We start from the raw sequence: 18,525 nt of genomic DNA on the forward strand, positions 1-18,525 counted from the left end.
AAGTATAAAATAATATTTTTTCATGAGTCGGATATAACATATGTCTCACAAAATTGATTTATAAACGATCTCATGAGATTTTTTTATATGTATTATTAAATAGTTCCAACACTACCAAATAAAAATTGATTGGATATTTTTGGATTTTAATGGTCATTATATTTTAGAAAAAATAATTTCTAGCTGTATATCGTCAAACACAAAATAATTTATGGAGCACATCATATTGTATAAAATTATTGTCAAATGCTGTGCTATTATTTGAAACCAAAATTATACTTTAATAATTGTAAAAAAAATTGATANTATACATTCACAAATTCAGCAGATCTTTCATAAACACTTGATCAATTATCCCAATTGAAGCCCAAAATTTTGTCAAAGCCCGAAGAAATATGTCTTCTGAGAATCCTTCAAAGCTCCCATTGAAAGAAATACCAGGAAGCTATGGCTTACCCTTCTTCGGGCCGATTAAGGACCGTCTAGACTACTACTACAAAGAGGGCACGGATGAGTTCTTCAGGGCCCGGATGAAGAAATACAACTCCACGGTGTTTAGGATGAACAGCCCTCCAGGCCCTTTCAATGCCCATGATTCTAAAGTCATCGTTATTCTTGATGCAGTTAGCTTCCCTATCCTTTTCGACACGTCGAAAGTCGAAAAGAGAAACATTTTTACGGGCACTTACATGCCATCCACTCATTTCAATGGTGGATATCGTGTTTGTTCATACCTCGATCCTTCGGAAAGCAAACACGAAATCCTCAAGGGATTCTTTTTATCATTACTGGGGAGGTTGCACAAGCAAATTATACCCACATTCCGGAGCTCGGTTTCGAGGCTTTTCACTGACCTCGAGACCGAGCTATCTGATAAAGGGCAAGCAAATTTCAATACCATTAGTGATAAGATGTCATTCGATCTCTTGTTCCGCTTGTTTGCGAATACGAGCTCGTACGATACTAGTGTTTCGGGAGATGGTAACACAAATCTTGATAAGTGGCTGTTTTTCCAGCTTGCACCTTTGGTGCCATTAAACTTGAAATTTTTGCCAAAGTTCATGGAGGATTTCCTGCTCCACACATTCCCTTTGCCTTCTTTCCTTGTGAAATCGGGGTACGAAAAAGTTCGACAGGCCTTCAATAAGGCGGCCAAGGAGTTACTCGATGAGGCGGAGAAAGACGGGATCAGCAGGGAGGAGGCTTCTCATAACTTACTTTTTCTCACAGGGTTCAATGCATATGGTGGCACCAAGATTTTGTTCCCAGCGTTGCTAAAATACGTCGGGACCGGTGGATCGGATTTACACAAGCGGCTTGCTGATGAGATCCGGGGCGTCGTAAAGGATGAAGGTGGGATAACCTTAGCGGGGATAAACAAGATGAGCTTGGCGAAATCGGTGGTATGGGAGGCTTTGAGGATCGAGCCTCCTGTCACATCTCAATATGGTAAGGCTAAAGAGGACATAACGATCACGAGTCACGACGCATCGTATATCGTAAAAAAAGGTGAAATTATTTTCGGGTATCAACCCATTGCGACCAAGGACCCCAAGATATTCGTGAACCCTGAAGAGTTCGTAGCTGATAGGTTCGTCGGAGACGGGGAGAAGTTGATCAAGTACGTTTATTGGTCGAACGGGAGAGAAACCGATGACCCAACGTCTAGCGACAAGCAATGCCCGGGTAAGGACATGGTGGTGTTGTTCTCAAGATTGATGCTTGTTGAGTTTTTCCTAAGATATGATACGTTTAAGATCGAAGTCGGGAAGCTCCTTCTAGGGTCATCTGTCACCTTCAAATCCTTGACAAAAGCCGCTTAATCTGTCATATATATAAGTTTAAATTTGTTTGCCATGTTTTATTTGAGTGCTTGCTTGTTTGTACGATGTGGAAGAAAATAAGAAGCTGGAGATATAATATATTCTGCTTTTGTCCGACCAAAACAATTCTGTCTTTCCAGTCAGCAATTTTCCGACATCATTTATGTAATGATAATATCTTGAATTAATCAAAACTTGAAAAAATATTTTCTAAGGTGCTTGCAATGTTCTTATCATTTATTTGAATTTCAAAACTATTTTTGTCAACCTTTTCAAACATACACTTGTTTTTTTTTTTTTTTTTTTTTTTTTTAGTAAGTCCTCAGCCGGAGTCTCTTCAAAATTAGACTTAGGCTCCAACCGGCTGGTCTCCAATAACTTCTCCTATGAGAGAAATCACCTCCTCAATAGTTTCTTCGGTCTGCACCACAACCGGGACTTCTAGCAATTGCAACTTCTTCCGCATAAGCTTCACAATCATGGAGATAGCTAACGCATCCATCCCCAATTGTTGGATAATGGCATGGTCAGCCCGACAGTCCAGCTGAGAGAGTCAAATTTATATTTATTTCTAGGATACCCTACCTTTTCTGGTCAGGGAAATCTCCAAAGTGTTGTAAGTGTCCAGAATGCCAAAGGTCCCTACCTGGCCAGACACCTTTTCCATCCGGGCAGTTTTATTCAACCATGTCTTGTCCAGCTAAGAATATGAGCTCGGGCTTGTGTGAGTTCACAGCGGTCTCATATGCTTTTCGGGTTGCTGCATGCCTGGGTTATTTAAATAGGTTACTTTTTCTTTACCCGAGTTGGCTTCCGCCTGGTTTCCTGGACCAACTTTGGATTGGTCCTACTTTGATCCTCCCTTCGAGTCTGAGTTCAAAGATTACCTGAACCTTTTTCAGGGAATCATCCGGAAATTAGGTAAGTCAACTTATATTCATCATTCTAATCGTTTCTCACGTTGATGGAGTTCAACTCATCTTCCTCAGTCCTCACTAACATGATCCCACACCAATAATAATACACTATACTCCATGAGCAAGGTCAAACACTTCAGCTCTAGGTCGGGCCCCGAGTTCGGTTTGGGCTAACTCGAGCTCAGGCACCTCAGCCTTTACCTTGGTCCAGGCCCACCTCTAGCTCGATCTTTTACCTCAGCCCGGCTTCCAGCTCAAAAAAAAATCCAACTCAAATAATGTCTTTCAATGGATTAGTCACCCCGCGGAGGTTATCAACGACTAAAAAAAATAAAAATAAAACCACATTTTGGACGGAAATTGAAATTGAACTATTTATCCGATTTTTTCCATTGGATGCTTTCCTGTACAGATACTGCTACAGTACACGTATCAACGAGCTACTGCACAGTACATAAGAGCTGTCCCCAAATTATTGCTGGCCACGTGGCGAAGCTCCTCGAAGACCTTGTCGTTTTCCACACGTTGACTCTGCCACGAACCCCGAGACGGCGTCGTATTGCACGAAATCCCATCTTTCCCTCGGGTAGCATTATCTTTTCCCAAAAATCCACACAAAGTATAGTTTATCCACGTTGACTGATTGTTGTTATATAGAAGCAATAAACTATACTTTGGAGTTCACACTAAAAATGGTGGGTGGGAAGATGAGTTACATGGCAATGAAGACCGATTACGAGGCGGAGAATGCGCTGATCAGCTCTGACCTGAGGGAGCTCGGGAATTCTTTGCAGCAGCTGGCGAATCACGCGTTTCTGGGTGGTGGCCTTGGGTTCGGGACGTCGTTCCTCAAATGGGTTGCTTTCTGTGCTGCCGTGTAAGTTTTTTACTCTATTTGTTGCTCAGATTATTAATATGGGCAAATGGATGTGCTTGTGAAAATCTAACGACGGATTGATTCGCCACGTGGTTGATCTTGCTTCGGATTCGTATTTGAGAATGTTTTTGTATCTGCAGTTACTTGTTGATCTTGGATCGAACAAACTGGAAGACCAACATCCTTACATCCCTTCTAATCCCTTACATTTTCTTCAGTCTTCCGAATTGGTTGTTCCACTTGCTAAGGTAATTAAAATCAACCCTTTCACAAGAAACACATTTTTACCAATAACTTGCTTTTCCAAATGACATGCATATGGATAAAAAAAAAAATACAGGGGTGAAGTTGGAAAATGGATTGCTTTTATTGCTGTCATCCTACGCCTGTTCTTTCCTAGACGTTTTCCAGGTTCCTAACCCATAATACGTGCTAGACCAGTACCAATGATTCATACTTGTTTTTTTTATGTGCCTCTGTCTCACACAATTTGTGAATGCAGATTGGCTGGAACTGCCGGCAGCATTGATCCTTATCATCGTGGTGGCTCCGAGCTTATTTGCTGATGATATCAGGGGACACTGGGTTGGACTGGTTATCTGCCTCGTCATCGGATGTTACTTGCTGCAGGAACACATTCAAGCATCCGGTGGGTTCAGGAATTCCTTCACAAGGAGCAATGGCATCTCAAACTCTATCGGGATACTCCTACTCTTCGTGTATCCTGTTTGGGCCCTTGTTCTTTGGTTTCTCTAGATGAAATATCAGCGACCAAATTGAAGAAAAACTATTGTCGATCCATTTGTTTTTGTTTGACAATCCCTTTGCGAATGTGGGTGAATAAATGTCAGCATGTTCTCTGCTGTTTGTATCTGACCGATCGACCTTATTGAGATTCTAATTTTCTTGTGTTTTACCTTTAACATGCATGGTCGAGTCCCAGTTTCCACTAGGAATGAGCAAATGTCAAACCAACCATTTGATTTAATTTCGGGTTTGGTTCCATCTTTGCTCTCCGACGAACTTTTCTTGAAGTCGCTTCAGCCTTTGGACAGATTATACTGGGAGAAGTGAGACCATCTTTATGTATTTAGGTGTACGTTATTAAATTACTTATCTTTAAAATTATTTTATAGTACCTTATTAAGCTATTTACGATAAAAATATATATCATTTAAGAATTATTATATAATAAGAATTAATGTTTTGATAAGTTAATAATTTCCATAATAAAATTGTATCATTTCTATATTTTCGACCAAAAAAAGTATGAATCCATTTCAATATGTCAAGTCTTCCTAATTTGGTCCCAAACCAAATTTAACTCGAGCCCAATTTTGTCAGGCAGGAGAAAAAACATGCTTGACAAATGAAAATAAATAGAAACCATAGTAGAACTCAATCTTATATGTGCCAAATTTATCATAAATAAGTTATAAGGTATGAGCTCAGCCTATTGGTTTGTAAGAAACTCATTCTTGCTTAATAATTACCAAATGAAAAGGTTACATTTTAATAGTAGATTTTCATGAGACGGTCTCACGGATCTACATTTCAAATTTGTCTGTATTTATCATAATAAGTAATATTTTTTGTATAAAAATAATATTTTTTCATGGATGATTTAATAAAAGATCTATTTCACAAAATTAACTCGTGAGACCGTCTCACAAAAGTTCTTGTGAGATTTTAATTTGATTAAAAGCAACATATTATTTTCCATAGTTTATAATTCATCTAAAATTTATGATGATATAAACGTAACAATGTGATTACCAACTTTCGTCAACGACCAGCAACAAGGTCACCAAAGCCCAAAGCTCTTTGCCTCTTAGCATCAATTATAGTCTTGTATCCACCGTTCAAAAAAGATTTGTATAAATTACATTTCACACACGACGACACCACTAGAGATGTCAATGTATCCGGGTTTTACCCAGACCTATAATTGACGGGACGGGTCAGGACATACCAAATGGGTCATGGGACGGGTCTCAGGTCCAATTTTCAGACCCGTCTGGATATGAGGTATGTCATGAGTCCTATAATACCCGCTTCATACCCGTCTCAAATATGTACATATAAATACTCTAGGGTTTTAGTTTTATTAATGTCTATGGGATGTCAATATTTTTTTTGGAGAGCTAATAACTTTTTTTTATGTAATTCGTTATGTCATGAAGATACTTTGTTTGTTATTATTAAGTGTGGTCGAAGACATGAATTAATTTTCTATTATGTTGTATTTAAAAGCTTGTTTATTTTATAATTCAGTCATGTAAGAAGAAAATTAATGTTTTCATTTAAAAAAAATTCAGGTCTCATGGGTCTCACGAGTTTTGGATTGGACGGATAATGGGTCAAAGTTTTCTTCATAGAGCAGGTCTTGGATCTAGCCATACCCGTCCCATTGAAATCTCTATACACCACCCGAAAAATCTTTAAACGTGCCCCTCTCCATTTAACGCTCCCCCATCTGAAATCTTCAGAAGTCGTCATTGATAGCCAACCGTCCACTATATTTTTTCATGTTTAAATTTAATAAAATGACATTTAATAAGGAAAATTAGATGAAATATTATTTTCAGTCATTGAATATGAAGAACGTTTTGAACACTTCTTTTAATTTCTTCAACTTGTTTGAAATTTTTCTAAGAATTCCAAACCTCACAATTAATGGTGTTGTGTAACTTTTGGTGTGTATAATTAGGGACCTCAAACATCACTATTTATAGAAAAATTGTATCATTGAGTAAGTTTAAAGTCAAATTGTGTCTTATTATGATGAGATATTTTGAATTTCAAAATATGATACCTTATCACGATAAAATAATAAATATATAATTTTGCTCATATAAATATTTACAAATCTATGACAAGTATATAATATAAAGTTTGTGCATAATTAAATCTTTTAATTATCATCATATGGATCATTTAATAGGATGATATTTGATATTATTAATAAACCCTTTCAATATTCTCTCACTTGTCTCATATGCATCTTATCATTACTAAATGAGTAAACAAAATACATGAATTATGGTGATAAGTCCCCTAAACGTGAGTATTGTCTTCCATGTATCACAATGTATCATGTTTCTCGAACTGAAATAACTTAAAGAATAATCATTTCATTTATCCAGATCCAACTTTATTAACATTTCTCAAATCAATAAATGTGTAATTGAATAAAAATATGATAAAATATCATAACAAAGTTTCATTAGAAAACTGAATTTGTTCTTATAACAAAAATTACATACAGAAACCAAGTCTCATACTTTAAACATGATCCTTAAATTTATGTGGTGACATCCATTTAGTCAAAGGATCAACAATCATCAATTTAATGTTAATGTGTTCGATAATCACTGTCTTATCTTTAACATGTTCTCTTATGGCTAAATCTTAATGTCGATGTGCTTGTTTTGACTTCCACTTTTGTTATTCTTAGCCATAAAAACAACAGCTGAATTGTCACAGAATATCGTCGATGACCTAGAAATAGAATCAATGATTCTAAGCCTCGAAATGAATATCTTCAACCAAACACCATGTGAGGTAGCCTCAAAATAAGATACGAAATCAACCTCCATAGTGGAAGTTTTGCGCTTCTCCAAGATACAACTCCAATAGCTAGCAAAAAAAATATAACCTAGAGTGGATTTTCTTGAATCAATGCAGTCAGCGTTGTTTGAAACATAGTAGCCAATCACTTCCAAATTCTCAGTTAGTCTGAACATAAACATGTAGTCTTTGGTCCTTTGAAGGTAACTCATCACTTTATTTGCGGTTTCCAGTGGTCTATACATTAATTAATCTCATATATCCCTAACATTCCAACTATATATGCAATGTTAGGTCTAATGCAAACCTAAGCATAGATCAAGCTTCCAGCAACATAAGCATAAAGAAAGTTCTTCATTTATTCTTTTTCAAAGTCATTCTTTGCACATTGATCCAAATTAAATATGTCGTCCTTCACAAAAGGAGCCACACTTTGTTAACATCCTTCATCCACAATCTATCTAAACTTTGTTGATATAGGTCTCTTCAGACATTCTTAAGATCCCTCGAAATCTATCTTTATGTACTTTAATGTCAATGACATAAGATGCATCACGCATATCCTTCATATCAAATTTTTAGATAAGAATTGTTTAACCTCATATAGAATCACTGGTTGCAAGCAATATGACATCCACATATAGGATAAGGAAACAAATATTACTCTCATCGACCTTCTGGTATATACATTGATCCATGATATTATCTACAAAATCAAATGAAATATAACATCATGAAATTTTAGATATCACTGATGGGAGGTTTGTTTCAATTCATATATAGATTTCTTATGCTTGCACCAATTGCTTAAAATCACTAGAGGAAAATCATTTTGATATTTCGTATAAATCTCTTCCTCTAGATCACCGTTGATAAATGATGTTTTCATCTTCGTTTGTTATAACTCGAGGTCAAAATGTGCAACTAATGCCATAATTATTAAAAGAGAAGCTTTATTAAAAACAGGAGAAAATGTCTCCTTATAGTTGATTCCTTCCCTTTGAATTAATCTCTTAACAACGAGTCTTACTTTATATCTTCCGATGTTGTCCAATGATTCTTTTTGTTTTGAATACCTACTTATATCTAATGGTCTTCGCAACATTAGGCAACTGAACAAGATCTCAGAATCGATTTGATGACATCGAATTAATTTATTCCTTCATTACATGATACCATAATTTTCGATTCACTACAACTTATGGATTGTGAAAAAGTTTCAGGGTCATTTCCGGCTTCTAGGTATCGTTGTTTTCTTATTCTAGCATATCTTCTTAGGTTGTTATATTGGGAAGATTCTTGAACAATTGTTTGGTAAACATTTGTTCCTTGTTCTTTGTTAAAAGTTTGATCGACTAGATTTTCATTAGCATATTGTGGATCTTGATCAATTGGTTGTTTATCACCTGTTGGGGTTTGAGAGGTGCGAAAGACGACCAATGGATCACTTGAACTAGAGGGTTGATCATTAATGTGATATTCTTCAAGAATTACATCTTATAGATTATCACTCTCATTAATCAAGTCATCCTCAATAAATTTCGCATTTATTGATTCAAAAGTTCTAGTGTTATAATATAGACAATAGAATCTGTGCATCTTGGATTTTTCTGCATACCCAATGAATATCCATTTATCGTTCTTGGGTCCAGTTTTTTCTCTTGTGGGTTATAAACTGCTACTTCAGACGACATCTCCAAATGCGTATATGTTGCAAACTCGGTTTCCAACCTTTCCATAATTCAAATGGCGCCTTTGGAACAACTTTGGTTGAAACTCAGTTTAAAATATACACTGCTGTTTTAAGAGCTTCAATCCACAAGGTCTCAGGAAGTTCGAAGTTATTTCTCATACTCTTAATAATGTCCATTAAATTTTGTTTTCTACTTTCAACCATATCATTTTGTTCCGGAGAACCAGACATGTTATATTAGGCAACAATCTCATTTTCTTGAAGAAAATTCGCAAATGGCTCAAGAGCTTGTCCATTTTCAGTGTGTCTACCATAATATTCATCACCTCTATTAGACCTCGCGATCTTAATTTGTTTATCACATTGTTTTTCTACTTCAGCCTTAAAAACTTTAAATGTATCAAACGCTTCGTGCTTGTTATGAAGTAAGTAGATATACATGTATCGTCAGTAATCATAAATGAAATTGATGAAAAATTATGGACTTTGCATGTCCATGTTCGGACAAAATATATCTGTATGTATGATCTCTAACAATTTGGTTGTATCTCCCTTACCCAAGCAACTACTAAACAGACTAATAAGCATGCAAAATTAAAATTTAATAACAACAATTAAACAGTGAAAACCAAATAACTTAATCATCTTATAACCTAAACGAATACAGAACAATAATCTAAGTCTTAGACAATAATACAACCATATCAAAAACATAATAATGCACGAGAATACGATAAACTAAATAAAACCTCCACTGGATCACCACCGAAAAGCCAACTGTTCTAGAACTGCCCTGGCCGTCCGAACCGTCCAATCTAAGACCTGCCCCGTGGAATGGGGTTCCCAATATGAAAAACAAGGATGTGAGCGATAATCGCCCAATACGAGAATGTACGAGTATACAAATTGATATGATGCATGTGAAATGCAATATGCTAGGATATCAAGAATCAAGTCAAGAATCTCATGCTCAGTCTAGAGGCACCTGAGTGTGTAGTCTTTGATCTTCCCTAGGCATGTTTTGGCTCTTACACTCATCATCAAGACGTGGACCTACAATGTCTAGGTCATCAGAGCCCGCGGGTCCCGTCGGACACTGTATCTCTTGATAGCCCACCGTCCACGATACAGAATAGGGCTGAGCGTCCTCAACAAACGAGGTATATCTCAAAAGATATCAGGCTTAACATGATATGACATGCATAATATGCCAAAGCAGTAAAAACATGTATCATACAACAGATAAATATGCAGCATATAAGTGTGTATATTACGCTTGGATATCTCAGTCAGTACATCACGTACCTCACTAAAACAATCTTATAGAAAACTTACTCGTCTGAACCTAGACAACACCAACAAAATGAAATCATTATCAAGTCAGATCTGAATTATCAGACATGCTTCGGAGTTCTTCCTAATGATCCTTAAATCACTATTTAAGGTTTTAGGATTATACATGCGTCTGTCGTCAGCCCGCTGATGACGACTCAATCCGCGTCCCAGTTCACCGACCTCTCCTCGATTCGACACTAGTTCTGAAACATCCCGACACCAAATTGCCCTAGAAAATGGCTAGAAAACATAAGGTATATGGCTAGAACTCTCTCTGAAGGAAGCATTGTAGGAAACAAATGAAATCAGCTTCCATTTATAGGCTGCATCTAGACTAGTTCAGAAAATCTGAATGAATATTATCTGCCACATATCAGAATCTCATTCGTCTAGTTGGATTTCTCGAGATAATGTAATCTAAAGTGGATTGGAACGTCCATTTTAAATTCGGTGGATCATAATAAGTTGATCCCGAATTATCTATTCCTTAATAAGGCTTAATTAACAACTTTTTAGTCATCTCTTAATTAATACTTCATTCAAAATAAGGATTCGGGTCATTACATTGATACTCCTCTTGGCACTCCTTTTGGATTTGTTGGTCTTCTTTCCTTAATGCAGTCCACACAATTCTTAAAATTAGTAAAATCTAAAGTACTACGTACTTCATCATTTACTAATATCTTAGTCATCTCTATGGAGATGTGTTCCAATATTTGGTGTCACAATATAGATGAATCCTCAATTATAACGCATATTTTAATATATGCATGAACATGCATAGTGGTTTTGGTATCATTTTGCAAAGAAATTGAAAAAAGACCATCAATCATTGTATCATTCTCAACAATATTTGATTTATAAAATAAATTTATAGAATTATTCAAAAAATAAAATGAGTATCCTAACGGTACAATACTTGAAATTGAAATTAAATTTCTCGAAAAACTTGGAACATAAAATGTTTTCTCCAAAATCACGATCCAAAACTAACTTGCAAGTCTCTATATCATCCATATGTGAATGCATTTTGTTTCCCGAATAGATGATATGGTCATTTCCCACTGGCTTCCTTAGGTTTTGCATACCTTACAAGGTATTTGTGACATGAATTGTAAAACCAGAGCCAATCTACCTTTTATTATAAATATATTTAACCATATGAGATTCATAACAAACAAATGAAATAGAAATACATTTCTTCTCAAGCCAATCTTTAATTTTGGTGCAATCATTATACTTGTGTCTCTCCAGTCTTTTTACAAAAGAAAAACTTGGATTCTTTTTTGATGTCAGGTCGAGGTGAAAATTTTCATTTCCCTTTTCCATTGACTTTGACTTGCTTCTTAGACTTTCCTTATGCGGCCAGAAAAACATTTTCATTTTTCTCCATCAACATCCTTCCTTCCTCTTGAACACACATTGTCATCAATTCATTGATTGACCATTTATCTTTATGTGTGTTGTAAAAAATTTTGAAGGTTCGATATTGTTGCGGAAGATTGCATAAAATGAAGTGCACAAGAAAGTTGTTAGACATTTTCACTCCTATAAGTTTTTTCAATTGAACCAATGTGTCCCTCATCTTAATGAAGTTCTGTCGCACACCTTTCACATTTGTGAACCTTAATGAAGAGAACTTCATTATTAGAGTGCTAGCAAGGGCCTTGTCTAAAGTTGCAAATTGTTTATCAATTTATTTAAGTATGCCATTGAATTTTTCATGCCCTCAATCGAACCACGGTTACCAACAGAGATCTTAGTCGTTATGAACATAATTTGGAGGTGATCATATCGCTCCCACTTTCATAAAGATCAACCTCATCAGGTTTGCAAACTTCATCTATGGCATGTTGTTCGTTTTTTCTTTTGGTATAATCAATATCCATTCACCTTAATTGAAGGATAACTATTTTTTTCCAGACTTTATAATTATCCCCTTTGAGTTTGGAGATATCACAACTTATATCAGATAAATTAACATATTGTAGTCCAAGAAATTTAATAAACATTCTTATTACAAAAATATTTTGTGAAAATTTCATGTTTTGTCAATGTAAATTATGTACAAAAAATCAAGTGAGATAGAACATGCCTGTGAGCTAAAGTTTTAATTTAATTGTTTCATATATTTAAAATTTTAAATTTATTTTTGATTATATATATATATATGTGTGTGTGTGTGTGTGTGTGTGTGTGTGTGTGTGTGTGTGACCGAGCGCTTGCCGCTTTATCAAAAGCTATAGCTGGTGGTAATGATGCAACTAAAATATTTAAACCGCATAACAGCTCAAGCACCATGGTTCGATCGCTCTACTAAGCAAGGACAATTATTGCACCCAACAATCTCCTCCCAATAATTGCATTCCTTGCAATCAATGGGAATCGAACCAGTGACCTTAACTCTGATATCAATTGTAGGACCGAGCGCTTGTCGCTATACCAAAAGCTATAGCTGGTGATAACTGTGCAACTAAAATCTTTAAATCGCATAGCAGCTCAAGTACCACGGTTCGATCGCTCTACTAAGTAAGGACAATTATTGCATCCAACAATATATTATTTGGATTTTGAAATTTGTTAAAAATATTATTTTAGTACTATGAAGCTTATTTTATTTGTAATTTTTTGTTTAATACATGTATGTTATATTTGATATTTTGATTATATTTATGTTGTTGTTTATATTTTAAATTTTGATAAATGTTTTTTTTTTACTTATATACAAATTTAAGATTTTTATAATTTAAAATATATTATTTATTATATTATATTATTCTTTTATATAGTATAACAGTTTTTTGATCCAAATGTCAGGTAGAATTGATCCGATGGATTGTACCATTATTTTAAGGTAGATAAATTAAATCATTGGTCTAAATTATGAAAATATTGTTATTGATTGGAATAGCCAACTGTTCCTGCATTGGAAGAGTAACACCATCATGATTTCGTTTTGATTATCGATGGGAGAGCACAGAGCACAGACCTTATGGATTTGGAGTTCGAAATTGTAAATTTAAAAAAATTAATAAGAGAAAATCTAATTTTGATTGGTTTATACTCAATTCGATATCAAAATCTCAAATTTGTTATGATATCTGTAAGTTATAACAAATCACTTCGCCAACTGAATATAAAAACTAAGCCCAATGTATGACTATATGTCAAAAAAAAGTTACTGGAAGTAATGTATATTCAATAGAAAATGGAAAATTTATATTTTTGTTCTTATCATTTGTATTTTTTTATTTTTTTTAACCATGTTAACAGCGAGTTTGCATTTTTAATCTTATAACTTGCATATTTTTTCATTTTGGTATTTTTAACCCGAGTTCATCATGTCTTCCAGTTTAAAATACAAAAAATGGAAGAAAAAAACAAGTTACAAGAATAAATAAAAATTCGTCGTAACATAATCAAAAATAAAAAATAAATACAAATTATAGTACTAAAAATTAAACGTAGTTTTACCAATAGAAATGGAATCCCTTTTTGGAACCCACAACCAAAACGTGGGCCGAGGCCCAATATTTAGTAATGGGCATGTATGAACTAATCCAGCACACACACAAAAACCCGGCACCCAAAACTAGTACAAAACTGCAAGCTACAAATAGAAACGAGGGCTTAGGGTTTTACATCAGTCGTCTCTTCAACACAAGCCACACATATCGATCGGAGCAGCGAAAATGTTTCCGGGAATGTTTATCCGAAAACCGGACAAAGCGGCGGCGATGAAGCAGCTGAAGAGCCACGTCGCGATGTTTGGGGTTTGGGTTACCGTCATTCGCGTCACTCCTTATATTCTCCATTACTTCTCCGATCAGAAGGAAGAACTCATGCTCGAACTCTAGCTTTTCCGAGGTACCTAAATTATCAAGATCGATTTTTTTTTTGCAACATTACGCCTTCATTGATTCCTGAAGAATTTTATTCTAATTTTCTGAGATCCGAATTTAATATCTAATCTAGTGCAGTAAGATAGAAAGAGCTATGTTTTGGCTCCTAGATTGTCTTTGTTTATTGATTATTTAACTCTATCCATCTTCAAACCGTTGGCTTTAAATTTGTTTGGATTTAATTGAAAGTTAAAAGGGCAATAACGAGACGTGTGTGTTATAAAGTAAAATGATCTAGTGACACTTTGAACAGTTACAGTGTGTATAGTTTGATTACTTTCAGAGGTGGTAGGATGAAGAACTTTAATTGAGAAAATTTGATAGTTTACAGAGACCGGAAGTTATCTATTATTTGCACCTAAATTTTGCAGATTACTCAAGCGTGGCTAAAACTAGTGTATACAATCAACTCATTTGCATATTAGCTTCTATTTTGATGGTGATGGTACTAAACTTTGGTTAATGTAATGCGAGAAGAGTTGAAGCATAAAGAATCTAGGACTAGCATAGGTTCCAGTTATTGATTTACCTCTTTATCATAGAGTCATTACCCTGAAGACCCATTAAAGCACTGTATCGATCCCTCATCTAAAAAAATTATAATGTTATGCATAATTTTTCTGAAGAATCGAGTTTCGCCTCACTCTCCTCATGAATATCATGTCTTCCCCTGAGTGCAAGCCATACTTTTACAGTGTGCTGTGTATTGAGGTTATAACCTACAAAATATTGTCAATACGTTATAAAACGGATCAGTTTCCTCACCCGTGTGTGACGCTAAAATCTTAACAAGTAATGACGTTCCATTTCTTGACTGCTAGAGTAAGTATTGACTCAAGTCATTTTAAAGGTCCTGTTGGTTACATGGAAAGTGTTGGAAAGTGAGAGGATACACGGGAAAAGAATGTATAAACGCAATTTAGTGGAAAAGTATTTATTTGCTGTCCCTTGTGTTTGGATTCTTGATTTTTTTCCGTTCTCTTATAAAAAACAAAAAATATATATTAGATATTATTGCAAAATGGGAATTTATTAGGCACTGAACCGGACCCATTTATCCTATTTCCAGATTGGTGTAGGTTTTCTAATATTTTTCTTGTCGCAACCGAACTACTTTGTTTAATGAAACCAAACATACCAAGATTTTTTATTAGGTTTCCAATTTCTCATAATCACCGAGTTTGCTGATTTTTACTATCTTGTCTAGTCTTCATGCAGTTGAATGGTTGATGTGAATGAGCACACTGGAACAGGGATCAAGAGTTTTGAGTCGTAGTTCGTTGTGTTTTTCGAATTATCATCCCTTTTACAGTATCTTTTGAAACCTAAGGCCTTGAGATAGCTCAGGTATTTTAGATATAGAACTGCTGTTCGATTTTATTTTCAAGTTTTCAGGATTTTAGTGCGGTTTCTGTATGGTATCCCTCATTACCATTTGCCTGCTAGTGGAATATTAGCTGTGTTTGAAATCAAAAGTCGCTGCAATTTTCTCTGAAAGAAAAATTACTGGAATTTTGGAAACATGTACAGTATAATGTGAAGTGACGATTTAGTATATTTCAATCCACAAAAAATGTATGGAAAATTGTTGCATTTGAATATTTGAAAATTTCTTATTCGAATGGGAGGTTCAAAATTCAGGTTTAGACAAGAATCTGCAGCTATGTACTGTGTCTAATATATATTACAAGTAAATTGTTTGCAAAAAATAATCTCTTGCAATAAAAAATTATAAATTATTGATGTAAATTAAATTAGCTTAGAATTAAAAGGAATTAGAACGTTAAAGTTTTCACTTGAGCGCATTTCATAGCTTACTTGATTTGTTTTTTCCTTTTTATTATTATTATTTTGTGTAAGATCATGAAAGAAAAAAATAGTTTATATTTATTATATACATGACAACAACTAATGCAACTTACGATATGGCGTTATCATTTGAATTTTTGTTTCTATTTTGTTTTATACTTAAGCTGTTAGGAGTGAATGATTATCTTTGTTGAATTTTTTGAACACAAGTCTCAAAATATAGTAAATATCATGGAAGTGGTTGCTAATACAAAAAAAAAAAATCTTAATCAGAAATTTAGAAAGAGGGAATGACGATTTATTTAAAAAATGCAAGAGTTTTTGTTAGGATATGATATACATGTTTTAGGAATTGCTTAGATTTGAGTCTTAATGGTGGATACGTCCACTACAAAAAAAAAGTTTGCGAGGGTCAAATTCGTCGCTAAAACCGTCGGTAAATTTGTTAGCGATGGATTTTACGGTCGTGACTAAGTCGGACGCTGTTGACTATGTGGGAGAAAACAGTTGGGTGAGTTGGCCAAAGAGGGGCTTTAGGAAAGGAGTTTCATTCAGCAGGACCGGAGTTTTCGGAACCCTTAGCCTCATATGTAGAAAATGAGGGAGCAGAGAAGGCAGATGTTCGTACGGATGTATCCACAACCCCTTTACGTCTATCATAGATCTTCTCATTTCCAAGAAGATCCCAAAATGGCATAATAACCGTAGCTAAAATTTAAATTAGCGACATCTAATTATTCCATCGCTAAATTAAGCGACGATTATAAAAAAACAGTCGTTATATTTAATATATTTTTTTAAAAAAATAATCAATATTTTTTTATATTTAAAATTGTATGTATCAATATTTTTTTTAAAATTTATCGTCATCATCCTGGCCCAAGTCATGTGATGACTCGATATACTGTTGTGAGTAACCGTGTCCATGAAAAGATCTACACTCACGTGATGGTCTGGTGACAAAGCGGCTGCCATGTGATGTTCCTGCTGTGAACCGGCCGATGTGTGATCCGCATGCTGTAAAGCGGCTGCTGTGGGAGGAGCTACGTGGGTGGAAGGCTATGTCGTATGGCTGAAAGGGTGGCTGCGTAGGTGCTCCTTGAGACATGCCAGCGACCAGTAGACGTATTAGTTCTTCCAAAGAATACATTCAAGTTATCAACAACTCGTTCTCCTTCTTCAACTCCTGGAACTCTATCGCTAGTACATCAGATCGTGCATTTGTTGCTGCTAAATCCTCCCTCAATTTTTGGGCCTTCTGACTCATAGTTGACATAGAACCCCAGCGCTATTAGAACCTTTACGTCGACGTGGAGCCATCTCTTCAACATAAATCGTGGAAGTCATGGATACACAACCATACATCTGTCTTTTTTTTGGCCCACCTGTCACCAACTTGAACATTGTGTTGACCTCATGTGTACTAGGAGCTTCCAGAATGGTCTCATCCTCGTACAGGGTCAACGACTCAGCTATATATGTCTTTATAACTTCAGGAATAATATAATTTATATTAATTATTTGAATTATAATTATTTTAAAAATTATTACATCTAATTACTTAAATAAATTTCGAAAATGAAACTTACATTCACACGCCGTGATCGCTCGTCGACGAATGACCACTAAGACAGGTCTGTAATGCGAATCTCGAAGTAATGTATCTCGACACCTTTCCATTATCCGGCTTAAATATGTTACAGATAATTGAATTAATTCTTATAGGAAAGTATCAAACGCCAACATATGTACTAACATAAGACTGTTTATTTTAATAAATTATTTAACATAATAAAACAACTTACATGTCATTCTATACTGATAAACTATACGGTTATCCACATTGGAGATGCACGTCTGCTGTGAAGTCATATGTACTATATACCTATAATTGGAAAGTAAAAAACTACATGCAAAAATATATGGTATTTCAAGAACCAACCTATATGGCAATACTGAAAATGAAATATGTGTTAGGTTTGATTATTTAAATAGGGTGGGGCCCACGTATTAAATAAAAAGATGCTTTCTCACAATCCCACATCGAAAGAATATGAAAAGTTGCTGGAGAGAATTAGTTATAAATAGAGCTCGATTCCTTCAGTTATTGTATCCCAAAATCAAAAGCTTTTTAGCTTTGATAAAAAGAGAGTGCATAGAAAAAAAGAGTGTATTTTTTTCTTGAGTGCGGGAATTCTCTTTGTGTGAGTTAGAGAAATTATTTTCTCGGTATACTCGGGTTGGGAGTGTGAGAAATATTGAGTGTATTGGTGTATACACTTGTTGTAATATTTCTTCCAGTTATAAAAGTTGCAGTGCTCCGTGGACGTAGCCTATATTGGGTGAACCACGTAAATCTTTGTGTTCTTGTTGGTTATTTTATTCCGCAATTTTTTGGGTACTATTATCATCGTGGTCGGCATCGCTTCGGGGGTGTAATTCCCCAACAACTGGTATCAGAGCCTTGTTGTGAAAATTCTTAAGAATTCTGAGTATGCTCTGTGGTTGCAGCTTTGTCTGATCTTCCACATCAGAAAAGATTTTTTAGACTTTTTGCTAAGGCTAGAGAAGTGATGGCCGGAGATGATGGATCGGGACC

At 35.1% G+C, this 18,525-nt stretch overlaps 3 protein-coding genes across 4 annotated transcripts; all 3 read left to right on the forward strand.

The window, feature by feature from the left end:
• Nucleotides 1-312: 312 nt before the first annotated feature.
• Nucleotides 313-1,983, forward strand: LOC140973626 (allene oxide synthase 3-like). The gene has a single exon (XM_073436583.1). It carries the CDS (start codon nucleotides 396-398, stop codon nucleotides 1,821-1,823), a length of 1,428 nt encoding a protein of 475 aa, XP_073292684.1. The 5' UTR covers nucleotides 313-395; the 3' UTR covers nucleotides 1,824-1,983.
• Nucleotides 1,984-3,261: 1,278 nt separating this feature from the next.
• LOC140972220 (cold-regulated 413 plasma membrane protein 2-like) lies at nucleotides 3,262-4,533 on the forward strand. The gene is made up of 4 exons (XM_073434671.1): nucleotides 3,262-3,617; nucleotides 3,758-3,865; nucleotides 3,958-4,028; nucleotides 4,120-4,533. The coding sequence occupies exons 1-4, from the start codon at nucleotides 3,433-3,435 to the stop codon at nucleotides 4,371-4,373; spliced, it is 618 nt and encodes a 205-aa protein (XP_073290772.1). The 5' UTR covers nucleotides 3,262-3,432; the 3' UTR covers nucleotides 4,374-4,533.
• A 9,267-nt stretch (nucleotides 4,534-13,800) lies between these two features.
• On the forward strand, nucleotides 13,801-15,497 carry LOC140973627 (mitochondrial import receptor subunit TOM6 homolog). Of its 2 annotated transcripts, none has more exons than XM_073436584.1 (2): nucleotides 13,801-14,082; nucleotides 15,325-15,497. In XM_073436584.1, exon 1 carries the CDS (start codon nucleotides 13,908-13,910, stop codon nucleotides 14,070-14,072), a length of 165 nt encoding a protein of 54 aa, XP_073292685.1. In that variant the 5' UTR covers nucleotides 13,801-13,907; the 3' UTR covers nucleotides 14,073-14,082; nucleotides 15,325-15,497. The 2 variants fall into 2 exon arrangements, with proteins under 2 accessions (XP_073292685.1, XP_073292686.1); XM_073436585.1 differs by having other exon boundaries at nucleotides 15,336-15,497.
• Nucleotides 15,498-18,525: the final 3,028 nt, after the last annotated feature.

The sequence above is a fragment of the Primulina huaijiensis genome, chromosome 3, assembly GCF_012295235.1.
Source record: "Primulina huaijiensis isolate GDHJ02 chromosome 3, ASM1229523v2, whole genome shotgun sequence".
NCBI classification, from domain to species: Eukaryota; Viridiplantae; Streptophyta; class Magnoliopsida; order Lamiales; family Gesneriaceae; genus Primulina; species Primulina huaijiensis.